At 41.0% G+C, this 19,478-nt stretch overlaps 1 protein-coding gene across 1 annotated transcript; it reads right to left on the reverse strand.

The window, feature by feature from the left end:
• Window positions 1-974: 974 nt before the first annotated feature.
• Window positions 975-18,217, reverse strand: LOC115135749 (probable ribonuclease ZC3H12B). Its single transcript, XM_029670803.2, has 6 exons — window positions 17,807-18,217; window positions 6,685-7,475; window positions 6,422-6,561; window positions 5,806-6,040; window positions 5,614-5,720; window positions 975-5,514 (listed from the first exon to the last, which is right to left on the reverse strand). Exons 1-6 carry the CDS (start codon window positions 18,002-18,004, stop codon window positions 4,070-4,072), a joined length of 2,916 nt encoding a protein of 971 aa, XP_029526663.1. The 5' UTR covers window positions 18,005-18,217; the 3' UTR covers window positions 975-4,069.
• Between the last annotated feature and the right edge of the window lie 1,261 nt (window positions 18,218-19,478).

Genomic DNA, 19,478 nt, shown 5'->3' on the forward strand with positions numbered 1-19,478 from the left:
GTGAAAGAACACTTGGGAAAGTCCCAGGCGGAGGACTCTTCCTGCCTGATGGTGAATAACCTCTCTACCATGACCGTGTTTGACCATCAGGTGGAGATGGAGATTACCAGTCAGCACGATGCACATGCAGGCTAAGAAACAACAAAACAATATCAGTTACACTCTAAATCATTTGGCTTCCATAGAAATATAACTAGAAATATAGACGGGTTGGTTGTTTAACAACAAAAACATTGCGTGTGCAACCATGGGGCAAAACAGATTAGGTTGGCTCGCTTACATTGTTGACAACATGTTAGCTATATTTCGTCTCCACCGTTTATTGAAAACAAATACATTTGCACAATGACCACTTGTCTCTCAAATACATCGTTACGGTTGTTGGTTCGCTAGCTGGCGAATTTTAACATTGACATGAAGTCCCTCAAAACAAGACATGGTAATAATAAGATGAAACGAGTCACTTACGATTGCACACATTGCCGTTTTTTTTTAATCAATCTGACCAGTCAAATCACAACCAGCCTACCTCTGCCCCATGGAAGCACGCACATCGTTTGTGACGTTTTCAGCCAACCCATCTATGAGTAAGCAATAGATCAATGCAAACATAAGGTTCCCCTCATCGCTTTTATGCCACTAATATGTATCAGAATGACAAATTCTTATGAATTATATTCAGTCAGAATACTTTCAAAAAAAATCCAGTGGCATATAAATCAAAGTTAATTTGTCATAAGCACAGGATACAGAGTAGTGTACACAGTACACTACTTTGCAGACATGAGCTGGATACTTGCAAGCTCTCCTCAGTGACTGTACAATGGTGACTATTTTCAGCAGCCATCCTGCACCCCTCTGCTGGCCCTTGGATGGGGGAGCGCTGTAGAATATCAAAATGCTGTTAAAAAATGTGACATCTGAAATGCTTGACAAGATGAAATGCTTGATAGGGCCAACAAAATAACACCGTATAAACATAGTTTTGCTTTATTTGAGGAAACAAACACACTTGGTCATAGAGACTTACATTATGTTTGAGCCAACAGACCCAAAGAGTTCAGTGTTTTTGTCTTTTTGTAATTGTTTTCTTACTTAAAACAATTTAAAAGCAATGCGTTTCATTCAACATAGAATAGAACAAACTACTGCAGCTCATAACACATGACCTAGTTGTCAACTCACTCTTATAACCCTTTTACATTGCAAAACCACAATACAAGACAGTTCAATTTAGCTTTAGGACATGAGACCTGAACTAATTCACAAATCTGACTTTGTAAGCGCATTTATCATTTATAGTAATAGCACACATCAATAATATTGTTTCTGAAGTAATTTGTAGTAAATCTCATAGTACCTGAGAATTGCTATTGTGGTGTATAAGATAATTTACAATGTCAGGTGAGCTGGTCTATTTAGAACATTGATTCAAGGTTAATCTACACATTGACAATTATTTGTAGCATTTCAACCCTCTATCTGCTGTGTTCAATTCAAACAATAAAATCAACCGCAAGCCTAGTTGCTGAGACCACCAATATGAAGATAAAGAGTGAAATCAGTCATCACAAACATAGGCCTATCTTTTAAATTCAAATGTAATTACAAATGCTCAGGGCTAAAATAACATTTCTCATTTGAAACATATTATAACTAAAAACCAATATAATCTCACATGCTTTAAAATACTTAAGGCTAGATCAAGTGCCATTTGTGAGTGACAAATTTACCAAAGTAAACTATAAATCAATAAAGATATAATCTTGTTACCAAATAAAAGAGGGTTATTCATCAAATCCCTTTCCACACGTTTTACCCTTGTCCAATCAGAGGTAATACAGATTACTTGTCTCAAATACTCACTTAATCATACTGACACACAGTCACTTGACTTTATTGTGTCATTAGACTATGAGTTGAATATATTATTATCTGGGTAAAATCCTTTTTTCTTTATAGAATTTAACAAATAACCCCCGAAGTTTCGTAACCCAAGCAATTATGACTGGCATTTCAATCTATTCAGTTTTCTGTGAAGCAACTAAAATGTTTTTCAATGTCTACATGTCAATACATTTAAATACGGATGGTATCAATGCAGGAAAAAGAGCAGAAAATATTTATTTTTTTATCAAGCTGCTTGGGTTACAACACAGCAAAAAACTTTAATGCAACAAGTTTAAAAGCACATTAAAACGGTACATTGAGTGGTAATTTTCGTATACACAGAGAGAGAGAGGAGCGAGAGAGAGAGAGAGAGAGAGAGGACACTATGCTTACAGCTACACACAGGGTATCTGTGCACTTCTATGTAGCACGTAAGTGTCCCTGTAAATAAACTACTGTGCCCAGTAAGAAATAATACATACCAATGGGCTACTCCCAGTGACACATAGTGTCACAAACATTATGGCATTGTATTTTTTTCTTCTTAAATAAAACAGTTTTTTATAATATACATTTCATAAATATATTTTACAATCAAGAAATAGATACAATTTGTATCAACAAACAAATGTCATTTCTAGACATTTTAGGCTTTGTCGTTTGCGGCACTTCAAAAGGCGAGGGTGGGGGGGCTTTCTGCTATCATCAAAAGTATGAAACATGCACATGCCATGTCAAAATAAACTAAATACTAATGTGCATTGGATATGGCCCAAGACCTTGATTTCAGATCATGATATTTTACTCACTGAGAAAAGAAACATGATTCCGTGACAGATTACATTATAACCAACAAATTTCACATTTCAGTAGTCTATTGCCACTTATATGTCACTTAGTGTAAGTGTGTGTGTGGGGGGGGGGGGGTCTTTATTACTTTACCATTATGAAGCCTTTCAAACTTGAGGGAAAATAGTGAGGGGAAAGATAGGCACGCAAACTGTAAGCCAAATGCCAGAAACAACCCTGACGGCAGCCTCGCTTTCTGAGTGTTTCACAGGAAGAAACATTTAGGCAGTGTGTCACACCTTCTCATGAAGAGACAAGAGGCCCAACATGGCCTGCTCTTAGTTCATGAAAAAACAAACTCAACAAAGCCCGAAAAATATTTTGGGCAAATAACATTCAGAGATGTTTTCATTTTCTTTACATGTGTTCATTTACATGGCTTGTCTCTCAGCATAAATAAGGAAATGGATGCTTTGCTTTAAAGCATTTTGCAGATGAGACTTCACCAGTTCCTTAGTAATTACAAATATAAGTCACGTTAAACACTGGATGTGCCATCAAGTCACATGCCAGGTCCCAAGGTGCAAGACAAGGATATATACATGCCCAAAAATGTTCCCAATCATTTCCATGTAACAGTTACATTAAGGTAACTAATCAACACAGCCAGCCATACAATACATCAACGGTTAAGTCGTACAACACTGATGTGATGTTACACTACTACCCAATCAATTGTCTGCATCAAAACTACGATCGCTTTATAATGACAAGGTTCATTCTCAAAATTTTTGGCATTATTTCAGCAGCTTTGAAATGTCTTTTAAATGGCTTTCATGTGTTTTATATGTGCACAGATGTTTTAAGTATAATCTTTCCCAGTTGTAGTTTGGCTTGCTTATGTACGTGCACTCGCAAGCTCTACCAAAATAGTAGCTTTGTAAAGTGAGATTGAGAAAATATATATAATTCTAAATACTTAGTGCTTAACATTTAAAACGCAAAGGAGACTGAACTCAACTACATTAGGATATTAATTGAAACCCGTTAAACAATGACTGGAGCAGTGAGGTCATTCAGATATAAGGCCATTAAACGTGAAAGTTCATGCTCTGAGGTATGCTTGCACTCACTTCCCTCTGTCTTTTACCCCAAAATAATAATTGCACAATAAACAAAAAAGTCACGTAGTATTTACAGCAATGTCAGATATGCACAATATGATCTACGTATAGTGAAATAATTCTGCTCTGTATTAAAATGGACGACTTCGTTCAAATTCAATATCTTACCATCAGTCAAAGTTGGATGACAATCAAATAATTTACATCAAATGTAGAGTACTAATACTATTCAGACAATTGTAGATTCAAAAATAAAATAAAAATACTCAATGGCAAGACCTCAGCTTCGTGACAATGACGGCAGCGAGTTGTTGTGGGTCCGTCAGATGAGGGTTTTTCTCCATGACAGAGTGCACCACGAAAGATGGGAAGATGTTGCAGAGGTTGCGGTATGTTTGGTACAGGTGCTCTGGGATGACATGGCGCTCCTGGTGCTCGACTTGAGGCGGGTTCTCCCACGGAGACCTCCAAATCTGCTCCATCTTGTCAGGCATGCTGCGGACCATCACCCGCTCACAACACGGCTGCATCAGGCTGTTACTCAAGGGGTACGAATGGTATCCATAGGACTCACTGCCGCAGGGCAGCGGGTCCCAGCTGGCATGCTGCTCGCGGCACAGTGGGGGTCTGCGCTGCCTCATGGGGTTACTCTCGTACAGCCTGGAGTCTGAGATGCTGTCCATACGTGTCATGCCCAGGGAGCGTCCCGGCTGCGAGGACTGTGACGGGAGGACATTCTGAGGTAAGGGGTAGTCCCCTGGGCAGCTGGACCGGGCCCCAACAACAGGGTGCTGGACATGCGGTGCCAGGTGGGATATGGACTGCTTCCTGCATGGACCTTGCTTGGGCTCCTCATGGCCATAGCTCTGCACCCGGGTCAGGGCCTCGTGGTGGAACCCCCCATGGGAGGAGGCCTGGAGTCTGCTCTGTGCTGGAGACTGCTGTCCCTTCATGCTCTCATCCAGGCTACTGTCCACTGAGCTCATGTATAATTCCCCATAAGAGGAAAAGGAGTCACTGTTAGAGTGGTTGAGGCAGGGCTCAGGGCAATGCTGGCTGGGATTTCTCAGATAAACCCCGTGTTCATGCTCCATGCTACAGAAGCTGTCCACGTTGTGCATGCTGCTCATGCTCATGTTAGAAAAATCACTAAGCATAGAGTAGTATCCGTGGTCCGTGCTCACAGAATCGTACTTAGGAAACTGTTCACTGTAAGTGACAGAAGCGCCATGGCTGTTGGTGACTAGGATGGGTGGATGTGGGTACTGTACACTAGACATGTGCTCCAGAGAGCTGTGGGTGAACTGGAGGGAGCCGGGTACTGGGCTGCTGGCTGATCGTGTGTTCAAGGCACCAGCCGCATGGCTCTTTGCAGGCTGCATGGTGGGCACGCTGAGGGCAGACACAAGGGAAGGCACAGAATTTGCCTCAGGCTTACGGACAGCGGACAGTCTCTCCTCTGGCTCGCAGGCGACTGAGCGGATGCTGGGGTCGGACTGGCGCTTCGGTGTCACTCGTTTAGCCTCAGAGCCACTCTCCCCCTTAGCTGTGGCGAGTCCAGTGCAACACTTGGCCAGGGCCCCCTCGCTCATTGTCTTCACAGCAGACAACTTGGCAAATGCCCTCAGTTCATCAGCCACTGACCGTTGGGGCTGGTTTGCACGCTCTGGATGGTAGTACTTGCACTTATGTCCATAAGTGCATTTTTTCCCTGTTTAAGGTGATATAAAAGAGAGCACAAATTAAACAATATATACATCAGCAGTTAAACCACAAAAATAGAATATAATTATTTGTTGAGACAACCTACCATATGGACAGGGTTGCTTTTTGTGCTCTGGAACAACAGGACGCTTGCGGAGAAAATTCTCTAAACTTGGACCGTGTCTTCCCAAAGGGTCATCAGGTGGCATGAATCTAAAACATAAAATGGGAATATACTTAGTTATTGTGTAGTTAATTACACTCATTGCCCAAGTAACTAAGGCCTTTGATGACTTACTTATCATTGACAAACGAGTACATCAGCAGCCGCTCCTCTATGAACTTCTTCCACTCTGGCTTCTCATTCTGTAAGTCCCTGTAGTTGTCATTTGACACAATTATGCCATCAGAGTCACAGGCCAGTTTCACTATAAAGCGATCATCATAGCACACCACTCTCCTCCCTTGGACTCTTCTAGATGGGGTGAACACTAGGACCTTTTCTTTCTCCAGCTTCCGCAAAATGTCTTGGTCTGTGAAATGAAAGTTAAAAACATCAGTCAAGAACAGCAGTGTACAAATTGTTACACAGAACTCTGTAGGCCTATGTACCTGTGGTTTGCGTGATTACACATTGAGATTTTCATATGCATTACATTTGTAAACAAACAAATTAATTGCAGTCCAACATAATCCAAACTCAAATAATTGTTAGATCATCTTAAATTATTTAAAATGGTAACAATAATTTCTCACTGTAGGTGCTTTTTTTGCACTGGAAAATTGAGCTCAATGTTCACACACGTCGATAAAACACACACACCCACCCTCCCCCCAAAACATAGACAAACTTTTTAGAAAATATCTTGGGCTTGTACGTCTAAATGTGGCTAATTGAAGTAGAGTTTTAGTACCTGTAATGGGGGCGTCAGGTCTCGACTGCTCTTTCCTCCAGGCAGGAACAAACACTGTGATGTCTTTGTGCCCTTTCTCCACAAACCAATCAACAGCCAATTGGATACCAAGGCAAGAGAAAACCTCTTTGTTTCCATGGCTACAAAACAAAACAACCACATAGTAAAAAAGTCTGCTTGTAAAGGTAATTCAAGTACAGTCTTTCAAAAACAGATGGCTCAGAACACATTTTGCACGAGGTAAGGTACAAAATGAGACTTACCTCATTGCCACATTCGATCCATCAATGACAATAGGCCTGAGATTATCATAAGGATCCACGGAATCATCTTCAAGTGACACCTCCGGACTGACAGCCTCTTTGACACAGGGGCCTCCACGGGAGACCAACGTGCCTGTGTTACTGCTGGCTTGAACTTCCAGTTCACCTTTATTACCAAGCCTCACAAGCTCAGCCAGAATATCATTGATGAGGGCAGCAGCCCCTAACTTGTTCAGCACTGTCTCCACCTGTTCACCTGAGTATCCCAGCTTCAAGGCAAACTCCATCTTGGTTTGGTACACCTTGTCACTGGCCTGTTTGAGGACTGCGGCGGCCTTGGTGTCGTCAGGGCGGAGCTCTGGTAGAGTACTGCTCTGGGAGAAGCTAGGCCGGTCCAGGCATGGAGAGCGACAGAGCTGACGGTGAGGCTTGGTGGCACTGAAGAGCTCCGTCCTCTTACAGCTGCCGCTGTTCACTTGCAGCTGATGCTCTGACTCACTCTCTGAGCTGTTCCCCTCCTCCGACTCCCCACTGGGCTGCTGGGCCTCAGTCAGCTCAGAGGCCTCTTCCCTGCAAGGGTGTTTCTCCATTTTGATCTTCTCCACCATCGACCATGCCGTCATCACGTTCCTCTCGCCACCGGAGATGTCCACCACATGCTCCCTCACCTCCACCACAGCCTGAGAGTCATACTCGATGACTGGCTTCAGCACAACCAGCTGTTTGTGTTGAGCCAACGTTAGATGCTCTCTCTTTCGGTGAGCTGGCGAAGTTAAGGAAACGATGTAATCCTGGAAAAAAACAAAGGGTGATTGTCGATAAAAACGCCAAACTGGCCAAATGTCATCCCTGCCTACAAGTAAAAAAGTTCAATGCATGTCTAATAGGGCTGGGAATTGCCAGGGACCTCATAATATGATATTATCACTATACTTAGGTGCCGATGCGATATGTATTGCGATTCTATATGCATTGCGATTCCGTCCTGTGATTTGAATTTCAAAACATATTGCTCACTATATGTCTGCTGCAGAGACAAGAGAGAGCAGTATAGTTTATCAGTCATGGAAATAAGTGTTGAAAACATGATGGCTCACCATTTAAAAAGAAGGTCGAGACAAGATATAGAATGACAAATATAATAGTTTTGTCCCAGGTACAGCTGACTAGCGCTAGCTAACATTACCTAGCCAAAATGTGGAGTCAAAGTATCGAAACAATATCATCCAAAATAATATTGTGATATGTAATCGCATTGATTTTTCCCCCATCACTAATGTCTAATGCATGTGTAAATGTTAAGAGCTGGGATGATAAAACGAAAAATTGACATCGCCTTCCTCTTTACCAAAGCATATATTGCGCAGGTAGGTCATTTTCGGTGATTAGGCTACACAACGTTCCTGCAGATTTTTGGGTTCTAAAACCCTTATCTGGTGAACAGTAATGTCTATTATCCTGATTCTTGCAATGAAAGTATCTGCAAAGTAGGGCTACCTGTTTTACTGCCAGCACTCACTCCCTCTCTCCACTGTGAGTTTAGGACTGAACAGAGACACAGGAGAAGTTGTAGAACTGTATACATGTATTAATGAGCATCATTACATGTCCTCCTTTTTGTAAAGACAGATTTAAATCAAGACACTTTTTAGGAACTCGAGATAAAAATGTTTTTACAGGGCAGATACATTGGGCTCCCGAGTGGCGCAGCGGTCTAAGGCATTTCATCTCAGTGCTAGAGGCATCACTACAGACACAGCCTGGATTTTGAACCAGGGTATCACAACCGGCCATGATTGGGAGTCCCATAGGACGGGGCACAATTGGCCCAGAGTCGTCCGGGTTTGGCCGGTGTAGGCCATCATTGTAAATAAGAATGTGTTCTTAACTGACTTGCCTAGTTGAATAAAAGGTTCAATTAAAAAATTAAGGTGCAATATGCAGAAATCACTCCACCATTTCTTGGTTGCTAAAATTCTAATATTTTGACTCATTTCATTTTGTGACAAAACAAGCAAGTACCACTGTGAAATATATTTTCAATAACCAAAAATATTGTATTTTCAACTGTTTGAAGCTGGTGTACAAAACCCAAAGTAAAAGATGCAAAAACTAAACTTAATGGAAGCATAGAAATAGCGCACATAAAACAGATCTACCACTTCTCAAACTCACTTTCAATGAGAATGACATGTGAGTTATAGATATTTCTATGTGAATTTGGTCAGGTCGCCCAAAAAGTTACATATATTGCAGCTTTAACCAATTTATTTTTCCAGGAGCTCTTTTCTTTTCAGAAGCCAGGGTAGACTACCTGAAACTCTGTGGTAGGGGGTTATTCTGGCCCTCGTGTCTCTATAAATTAATCCTCAAAGGAGGTCTTATGATGCAACCAGAACTTGTGGTCGTTTGGTAGGACGCTCTGTGGGATAACATGTAGCTGAGACCTATTTCTTCTCAGGCTGCCTGTTAGCATTGCGATGTTGTAGGATTTTAGAGTCTGCCGAGCTGCTGACCATGCCAATGCTGGGGACGTTCTTGATACAGACTGGTTGGAACAAGGTTTGGTGGTTCCTGCGCTCTCCGTCGTCTGTTGAACCAGGCGGCTTGTTTGTCCTTCATATCCCTATCCTTCCTCTCAAAAGGACTTGAGGTCTGGCCACTCAGGTTTGAGTTGAGATGGGACTGGCAAAAGAGTTCTGATGTTGCGCCACATCAGCAGCTGAGCAGGGGACGCACCATGAGCCAGAGGGGTGGCATGGTACACCATGATCTGACAGCTCATGATCCATTATGCCTACTACCAGTCTGCCTCTGATCATCGCCTCTTGTAGTATCCCCCCATACTGGCAGTGCTCTGCTAGTTTATGAACTGCAGTGATAAATGTCTCAGCTGACACACCTGGCTCGACGCCATGTGTTGAATCTAGCCTCTCATAGATTGTGTTTGCACACAAAATTATTCTCAAAAGCGTCTCTGACTTTCATGAAGATCTTTTTGTCTTTACTAGTTAAGGCTAACGTTGAGAGAACCTTTTTTCAGGTGAACTTTTTCAGTTGCTAGCTTAGCTGTTATTGTCAGCTGCTCCCAGGGGAGAATGACTGCCCCCCTCTCATTGACGCCATTGAAGTTCAAGGCTGGCCGTGTTACTGCAGGCATTGTTTGTAGAAAACAGTATCCCAGTTACAGTGAATAGAAAAATTGCATTATTTGTGGTCAATCTTCATGTCAAAACACATTTTTGAAGACAATCCTGGTACCAATAATTGCTTTAAATACACCAGATGTAGGTCCTTGAACCAATTATATTAAAAATACACAGGGAAAACATTAAGGATAATTTAGTTGCTAATGGCAGTAACCCGGTCAGCCTTCAACTTGAGTTACTCAATGCGAGGGGGCAGCACTGAGCCAGCCTGCAACGTTACTTCCTGGAGTAGCTCAAACTGCGCACGTTAGGTCACCATGAGACGCCATCTTAACCAACTTAATTTGCACTATTGAGTCTTCGCATATTTATATATATGAATGGTACCACATGATCGATGGCTTTGTTAATTAATTCATACATACACACAGTACCAGTCAAACGTTTGGACACCTACTCATTCAAGGATTTATCTAGATTTTTTAAAACTATTTTCTACATTGTAGAATAATAGTAGAGACATCAAAACTATGAAACAACACATATGTAACCATGTACTAACCCCAAAAAACTGTTAAGCAAATCAAAATATATTTTAGATTCTTCAAAGTAGCCACACTTTGCCTTGATGACAGCTTTGCACACTCTTGGCATTCTCTCAACCAGCTTAATCTGGAATGCTTTTCCAACGGTCTTGAAGGAGTTCCCACATACGCTGAGCACTGTTGGCTGCTTTTCCTTCACTCTGTAGTCCAACTCATCCCAAAAATCTCAAATTCAGACTGAAGGACAGACTTCCACCAGTCTAATGGCCATTGCTTGTGTTTCTTGGCCCAAGCAAGTCTTCTTATTGGTGTCCTTTAGTAGTGGTTTCTTTGCAGCAATTCAACCATGAAGGCCTGATTCACACAGTCTCCTCTGAACAGTTCCTGTTGAGATGTGTTTGTTAATTGAACTCTGAAGCATTTATTTGGGCTGCAATTTCTGAGACTGGTAACTCTAATGAATTTATCATCTGTAGCAGAGGTAACCCTGTGGTGGTCCTCATGAGAGCCAGTTTAATCATAGCGCATGATGGTTTTTGCAACGTACTTGAAGAAACTTTAAAAGTTCTTGAAAATGTTTTGCATTGCCTGGCCAAGTCTTAAAGTAATGGACTGTCATTTCTCTTTGCTTATTTGAGCGGTTCTTGACATAAAATTGACCTTTACCAAATAGGGCTATCTTCTGCATACCACAACTGATTGGCTCAAATGCTTTAAGGAAAGAAATATCACAAATTAACTTTTAACAAGGCACACCTGTTAATTGAATCAAATCAAAAACGGTATCTGTCATATGCGCCAAATACAACAGATAGACCTTACAGTGAAATGCTTACTTACATCCCTTAACCAACAATGCAGTTTTAAGAAAAATATGTGTCAAGTAAAAAACAGACAAGTAAAAATGTTTAATTAACAAATAGTTAGAGAGCATAAGTAAAATAACAGTAGCGAGGCTATATACAGGGGGTACTGGTACAGAGTCAATGTGCAGGGGCATAAGTTAGACGAGGTAATATGTACATGTATGTAGAATAAAGTGACTATGCATAGATAATAACCAGAGAATAGCAATGCAAACAGTCCATTTGATTAGCCGTTCAAGCTTGGAGGTAGAAACTGTTAAGAAGTTTTTTGGACCTAGACTTTGCACTCCGGTACCGCTTGCTGTGCGGTAGCAGAAAGAACAGTCTATGACTAGGGTGGCTGGAGTCTTTGACAATTTTTAGGGCCTTCCTCTGACACTGCCTGGTATAGAGGTCCTTGATGGCAGGAAGCTTGGCCCCAGTGATGTACTGGGCCGTACGCCCTACCCTCTGTAGTGCCTTGCGGTCGGAGGCCGAGCAGTTGCCATACCAGGTAATAAATGCATTCCAGGTGACTACCTCATGAAGCTGGTTGAGAGAATGCCAAGAGTGTGCAAAGCTGTCATCAAGGCAAAGGATGGTTACTTTGAAGAATCTCAAATATAATAACATATTTTGATTTGTTTAACACTTATGGTTATTACATGATTACATGTGTTATTTCATAGTTTTGATGTCTTCAATAGTATTCTACAATGTAGAAACTATTAAAAATAAAGACAAACCTGAAAAAACCTGAATGACTAGATGTGCCCAAACTTTTGACTAGTACTGTACGTACATTGATGACGACTTCAAAATGCACATCAGAATGAAAAGGGGCGCCTTCCAAACCCTCTGCAAGGAAACAGCTAGGCAGTCTGGCAGTCTGTTTGCCATTCAATCTAGCAGACAAGCAGCTCATGATCGTGCTGTGGTTACTAGGAAATCAGGACTCATTCAGGTGAATATTGTTGTGCCATTTTAAAATAATCATGAATGTGGCAGAGGCTCCCGAGTGGCGCAGCTGTCTAAGGCACTGCATCTCAGTGCTAAAAGTGTCACTACAGACCCTGGTTCGATCCCGGGCTGTATCACAAGGCGCACAATTGGCCCAGTGTCGTCCAGGTTAGGGGAGGGTTTGGCCAGGGTAGGCAGTCATTGTAAAATAAGAACTTGTTCTTAACTGACTTGCCTAGTTAAATAAAAGGTTCAATATAAAAAGGTACAGAACTTGACAAAGTTGTCAATCTATAGTACCACACCATTGATAAGTAACATCATAACTAGCCAATTCCATCCCAGCTAGTCACTGTAGTCCATACACGTGCACAGACCAACAGACAGAGCTGGTGTAACTGAGTCAGGTTTGTAGGCCTCCTTGCTTGCACACGCTTTTTCAGTTCTGCACACAAATGTTCAATATGATTGAGGTCAGGGCTTTGATGGCCACTCCAATACCTTGACTTTGATGTCCTTAAGCCATTTTGCCACAACTTTGAAAATATGCTTGGGGTCATTATCCATTTGGAAGACCCATTTGCGACCAAGCTTTAACTTCCTGACTGATGTCTTGAGATGTTGCATAATTTTCCTCCCGCATGATACCATCCATTTTGTGAAGTGCACCAGTCCATCCTGCAGCAAAGCATCCTCACAACATGACGCTGCCACCCCCGTGCTTCACGGTTGGGAGGGTGTTCTTCGGCTTGCAAGCATACCCCTTTTTCCTCCAAACATAACGATGATCATTATGGCCAAACAGTTCTATTTTTGTTTAATCAGACCAGAGAACATTTCTCCAAAAAGTACAATTTTTGTCCCCATGTGCAGTTGCAAATCGTAGTCTGGCTTTTTTATGCGGTTTTGGAGCAGTGGCTTCTTCTTTACTGAGCAGCCTTTCAGGGTATGTCGATATAGGACTCATTTTACTGTGGCTATACATACTTTTGTATCCGTTTCCTCCAGCGTCTTCACAAGGTCCTTTGCTGTTGTTCTGGGATTGATTTGCACTTTTCGCACCAAAGTACGTTCATCTCTAGGAGACAGAATACGTCTCCTTCCTGAGCGGAATGACAGCTGCGTGGTACCATGGTATTTATACTTACATACAATTGTTTGTACAGATGAACGTGGTACCTTCAGGCGTTTGGAAATTACTCCCAAGGATGAACCAGAGTTGTGGAGGTCTACAATTTTTTTTCTGAAGTCTTGGCTGATTTATTTTGATTTTCCCATGATGTCAAGCAAAGAGGCACTGAGTTTGAAGGTAGGCCTTGAAATACATCCACAGGTACACCTCCAATTGACTCAAATTATGTAAATTAGCCTATCAGAAGCTTCTAAAGCCATGACATCATTTTCTGGAATTTTCCAAGCTGTTTAAAGGCACAGAAAACTTAGTGTATGTAACCTTCTGACCCACTGGAATTGTGATACAGTGAATTTTTTGTGAACTAATCGGTCTGTAAAAAATTGTTGGAAAAATGACTTGTGTCATGCACAAAGTATATGTCCTAATTGACTTGCCAAAACTATAGTTTGTTAACAAGAAATTTGTGGAGTGGTTGTAAAACGAGTTTTAATGACTCCAACCTAAGTGAATGTAAACTTCCGACTTCAACTGTAGATACTTCAAACACTTTAATAAAGTTGTCATAATGCTCAGACAACAGGTTAACAGGGCCAGACTGTCACTCAATCAAGCGATCTGCAATAAAACTCACCAGAAATTCATCCTGCTAAATGGTCGATTGGTCTTGTTTACATTATATTGACATGACCTTTCAACTGTCATTAAAAGGCACATGGTAGCTCTGACGCCTTGTGGTGGTAATGATGAACTGCATGTTACTTCAGCATCATTTGGATTTGATCTCAAATCATGACTGATAGGCCTAGTTGGCAAGGATTGAATTGTTTCAGCGTTATATTATTATAACAGTTACATCATAATGTATATAATATCATAATATACATTATATTCCTTTGTGCAGGGGAATCGGCATCAGGTTTGATGTCTCTAAATCTACGGTCGAAGCCTGCTTCCAAAGGGTGATCGTAGCTGTATCTCATCTCTCAAGGGCCAGAGCACGAGAAGTCATCAGTGGCATCACAAAGGCAGCTAAGTTCCCTGGAGTGATCTGAGCCATTGAGGAACACACATTGCCATCAAGGCCACCCTAGAATACAGAGACAAACTGCATGTCGACTGAAAGTCGTTCCATTCTATGCACCTCCAGGCTGTATGCGACGACAAAATGCTTTTCACCAGTGTATTTAGTGCCTACCCCAGCACAGTGCATGATGCAAGGGTCTACCGGAACTCAGAACTGCACCAGATGATTACCACCAACCCTCAGTCTGTTGCCCAATGCAACTCTAGAGGAAATCTAAAGCTCCTGAACTCCCCCTGAAAAGTATAAACTGAAATATAAATACTCAAATAAAATTGTCACATGCGCCAAATAAACAGTCAAATAGTTACTTACAAGCCCTTAACCAACAATGCAGTTAAGAAAAATAACTTAAAAAAAATGAAATAAAAGTAACAAAAAAATGCAATATCAGCAGTAAAATAACAATAGCGAGGCTATATAACGGGGGCACTGGTTAGTTGAGGTAATATGCACATGTAAGTAGAGTTATTAAAGTGACTTATGCATAGATAATAACAGAGAGTAGCAGCAGCGTAAAAGAGGGGGGGCAATGCAAATAGTCTGGGTGCGTCTTTCTTTTTCCCAACGCAGTTAAGCCAAAACCACGCCCCGTTATTCAGAGGTGCGTTCTACTACGCTCCCATTGGCTAGCTAGCGTTGTCTCACTCATAGGCGATCAGCACAGAGACAGTGACCTAACAAGGTAAGGATGGAAAGTGTCATTTAACAATTAGCTGCCTACCGTAATGCATCCCTATTATTATCATGTTTGGTAACATTTGCCCATGTATTTATTTTCAGAGTTTCAATGAGTTGTAAAAATGTCTCAGAACTCTTCTGGATCAGTGCAAGCTAATGCATGATGGTGCCCATGTTGTAATTGTATAAAATAAAAGATTGAAATGTATATATATATTTTTTTAACTAGGCAAGTCAGTTAAGAACAAATTCTTATTTACAATGACGGCCTAGGAACAGTGGGTTAACTGCCTTGTTTGTTCAGGGGCAGAACAACAGATTTTTACCTTGTCAGCTCGGGAATTCGATCTTGCAAACTTACGGTTACTAGTCCAACACTCTAACCACTAAGCTACCTGCCTCACCATATAAAAATACGGCCTGCACTGGCCAAACCCTAACCAGGACAATGCTGGGCCAATTGTGTGCGCCCTTTGGGACTCCCTATTACAGCCCGGGATCGAACCAGGGTTTGTTGTGACGCCTCTAGCACTGTGTTGCAGTGCCTCAGACTGCTGCGCCACTCGAAAGCCCCGAAATAAAATAATGAATAGCTCAATCTTATCCATTGTAAATCGACAGAATGTAAAGGATGAAATGCATTTGAGACTACATGTGCATTTAAAAACCTTTATTAATTTGTATCCAAATATGCATACAGATCCAAGTGCTTTAAAAAAAAAATGGACACCAAATGCATGTGCTACTGAAAGCAGTACTTCCCCAGGTCTTGCAGATAGTAGATAGCTACTTCCATTCCTGCTTCAAGAGGCTCAGCCCATGACATGGGTTGCCTAGCAACGCAGCCCTGTCATCAGCTAACTGCTTTTTAGCAGTCACGACTAACAAAACAGAGCCCATCTTTCTCTAGGCAGCCTGGCAAACACGATTAACGTAGCGTGCCTAAAAATATGAGAATTACAATGTTAAACAGGGGTAATAAGTTGCACAAGAAACAAACAATTCAGTTCATAGCTACATCATTCCCCCAGTTTTGTACAGATTGCATCATCCTATTATCAGATTTAACCTCCACATTGTGAATAGGCATTTGATAACCACTTAACAGGAAATTTCCATCTCTAGTAGTCTTTCTACTACGATTTAGTAATATAATGAGCCTTATGCAGCTAATGTCCTAATGAACATGTGCACAACAGCTTAAAACCTTGGATAGCCTAAATAATACTTATTTAGATAGCCTACTTATTTCCCCACCTCTTATTATAGAAAGTGAGTCAGGACACTACACAAAACCTAAGATAATGGAGTAGATCTGGCTTGAGAAAATTGAATGAATGAAACTACTGTACTTCATCCTAAGGACAAAGTAGTTTATTTCCATAAGAATAACTAGGCTATATATATTATATAAAAAGACAACATATTGGGAAGAGGCTAACCCATTCTATTACAAAAGTGGCAGATATTGTATAGGTGTCCTCACAAAGTCAACACAGACATTTATGTATTTGCAGGAAACCCGATAGCTACCTCACAACAATACTGATGTGTTGGAATTTCCTGGAACAAAATGACATAACTGTCGAGGAGCAGAGCAGCATGAAACAACAAAGAAGCCCCATCTTTTTTTTCTCCACCTCCACATCACAGGCTGAGACACAGCAAGGCCACTCAAGCACTGCACATGCACAGGCTTGTGCAGCCCTGTATCATAGCAACAAGTGGAGCATGTGCATTCAGAAGGACTAAGATGCTTGGCCAAGCTGAGGCCCCACAGCGAGGATGCAAAGTACAGATATGCTGCAGTAATGGAGGTACACACCTGAATATTGTTCTGAAGCACAAAACATTAACGGTTCAACACCATGAGTAGCCTAAGTCCTGGAAGTCAAACCCCATAAAAGGTCAAATAAGGAGTATTTTGAAGTAGGTATTAGGTGTACAGAATGTTAGAAGTGTTCATAGTTCAGATTACATAGACACCAACGATTAATAATACAATTAGATAACTACCGTAGCTAACTATCTAGCTAACGTTAGATTCGAATAGTTTATTTTGCATAAGCTATGTTTCAGCAACATTTCTGCAAAAGGTAGCTAGGCTAACGTTAACTCACAATCATAGTTTACCATACAACACAAATCTACCTAGTTAAACAGTACACACGTTAATTATTCCTTCTGGTTACATTGGCTAGTAGCTGAGACATGTAAAGACTAGCTTAGCCAGAAACATTATTTCAGCTATGTAAAAAATGTAATTTATATACATAAAAAAAACTCAAACACGTTAACTTAGCTAGCACTTGTTAGAGCACAAAACAGTTAATATTGCGCCTCATGAAAATGACGTTAGCTAAGAATGTTGTTGGCAGTAACGTTAGTTAAATTACTAGCTAGTTACCTACCAGAAAACAATAACTAACGTTAACGTACATGTAAACATGAAGCTCTAGTCATACATGACCGAATCCACCACACGCGAGATTAACGTTAGTTTAATATTAGCCTAGCGAATATAGTAGGGAGCTAGCTAGTTAACAGCAAACACTAGCCTGCAGTGAAATCTAACTACACCAGTCCAGAGTAGATCAACTAACGTTAGCTAGCAGACTTATCTAGCTAACTAGTTGACCGCTTCTATGCGGCTAACGCGTTACCGGTAGCTAGCTAAAAGACACGAAGCAAACATTAACAGTAGCGTTACAGCAAAGTTATCTTACTTGTGCCTTGGTGCAGTCATCTTCCTTGCCCTCCGCGACACGAACTATTATGATATTGCTGGTGCTGACATTTGCGCTGTCGCAGCTTGACTCCGCGGATCCGTAGCTGACCCTCACCCGGAAAATACGCTCAATGTGCGGGATGGAGCGGTGAAGCAAAGGGCCTGCATTTGCGGGCACTGCCAGCTCCAAAACCATTTATTTATGGTAAATCAACGACCCACAAATATAATGCACTCAGCCGTCAAACGAATTTATTAACCTTAGCTATGATGTCTTGTTCAGAAAGTTCAAAATTGAGCTTGCTATTAAAGTCTATCTACGAACATTATAGCAAATAATAAACACAGCTAGCAAGCTACTATAGCTAAATATCATTCATCAACCCCTCCCTTCATCATTTTTTGTCTGCCTCCCACAGACTGTATCTTAGCAACAAGTCCTACACCAGGGCAGGCCAGTGAAACGGAAAAGAAAGAATGTGGTGCCGTTCCAGGTCGTCTTTTTACTATCCCACTGTGCAGACGATCAGATTTAACAATGCCTCGAGAATTAATTGATCATCACTACCGCCTCATATAGCCAGGTTACTTTGATCAACAGAGACAGTTTCAACTGCATATTCAAGTTGGTTATTTATGTATTTATTTATTTTCAGCTAAATATATATATATTTTTTAAAGTAAGCTATGAGTTGGCTGACTCATGTGTGGCATCAAAGTATATTACAATAACTGAGTTTGGTGGGCATTGTATCTAAAGACTGTTCTCAGTTGAGATGTGCATGCTGAACTGAAATGTTTTTCCATGTCTCACATAACAGAAATAATGTGAAAACTAAATACTACCCCCACCCATTATATAGGCTATACGCCTACTGTATCACAACTACAGTCCTATGTAAAAAGTTTTTTAGTCTCAACAACACTAATGACTGTGCATCCTCTTAGTCCCCAGCTGTGCCCTCTTATGCTATTTACTTATCCCTCACTTCCCCAAACTAATTTTCAAGAGACAAGGCCTACCAATCTATTAGTAGGCTAAGATACTTGCCTAGATAAATAAAGGTTAAATAAAAAAAAAAAAAAAATGTTTTAAAAATCCTCTGTGTGAAGAGATTGTCCTTCCCTCCCACTGTTTTCCCCCCACACACCAGCAAGGACACTATTTAAAAAACTTATAGGATAGTATACATCACAAAATCCTTCTACTCCAAATCTCCTGGCTATCCTGAAGATATAGCTTGTTTGCAGCCCAAAACATTGGAAGGCTATTGTTCTAGCATTCTACCATGACATTCATTTTACAATGCCATGAGTCATTTTGTCAATAAAGGCCTATGGGATGATTGTCACACTATGTATTAGTCACCTTTATTACGGTGGGATTTTAGACAGTTTGGAATCATTATTATAGGATCAGTTAGGACAAAATTGCTGAATTTTTTTTTATTTACACACAAATATGCACTGAAATCAGTGGATAATAAACATGTTACCAAAATGTACTGTATGTACTCTCTCCATAGATAACTCTTAGTTCAACAAGTGGGTACTCACAAATGACTGTACGATGCAAAGTGTCCACCAATATGATCAACTATGTTTGTTTTCCAAATACCATTTTAGTCCTGCTCGTTTCTGTGTCATGTGGCAAAAAAAAAGTATCTATA

Source organism: Oncorhynchus nerka, linkage group LG10 (genome assembly GCF_034236695.1).
Source record: "Oncorhynchus nerka isolate Pitt River linkage group LG10, Oner_Uvic_2.0, whole genome shotgun sequence".
In the NCBI taxonomy this organism is placed as follows: Eukaryota; Metazoa; Chordata; class Actinopteri; order Salmoniformes; family Salmonidae; genus Oncorhynchus; species Oncorhynchus nerka.

Coding starts and splice junctions, on each gene's coding strand:
- LOC115135749 (XM_029670803.2), bottom strand. CDS start 18,004: ATGGTTTTGGAGCTGGCAGTGCCCGCAAATGCAGGCCCTTTGCTTCAC. Junction 6,562..6,684: donor GGATCGAATGTGGCAATGAG/GTAAGTCTCATT, acceptor TTTGTTTTGTAG/CCATGGAAACAAAGAGGTTT. Junction 5,721..5,805: donor TACTCGTTTGTCAATGATAA/GTAAGTCATCAA, acceptor TTTATGTTTTAG/ATTCATGCCACCTGATGACC.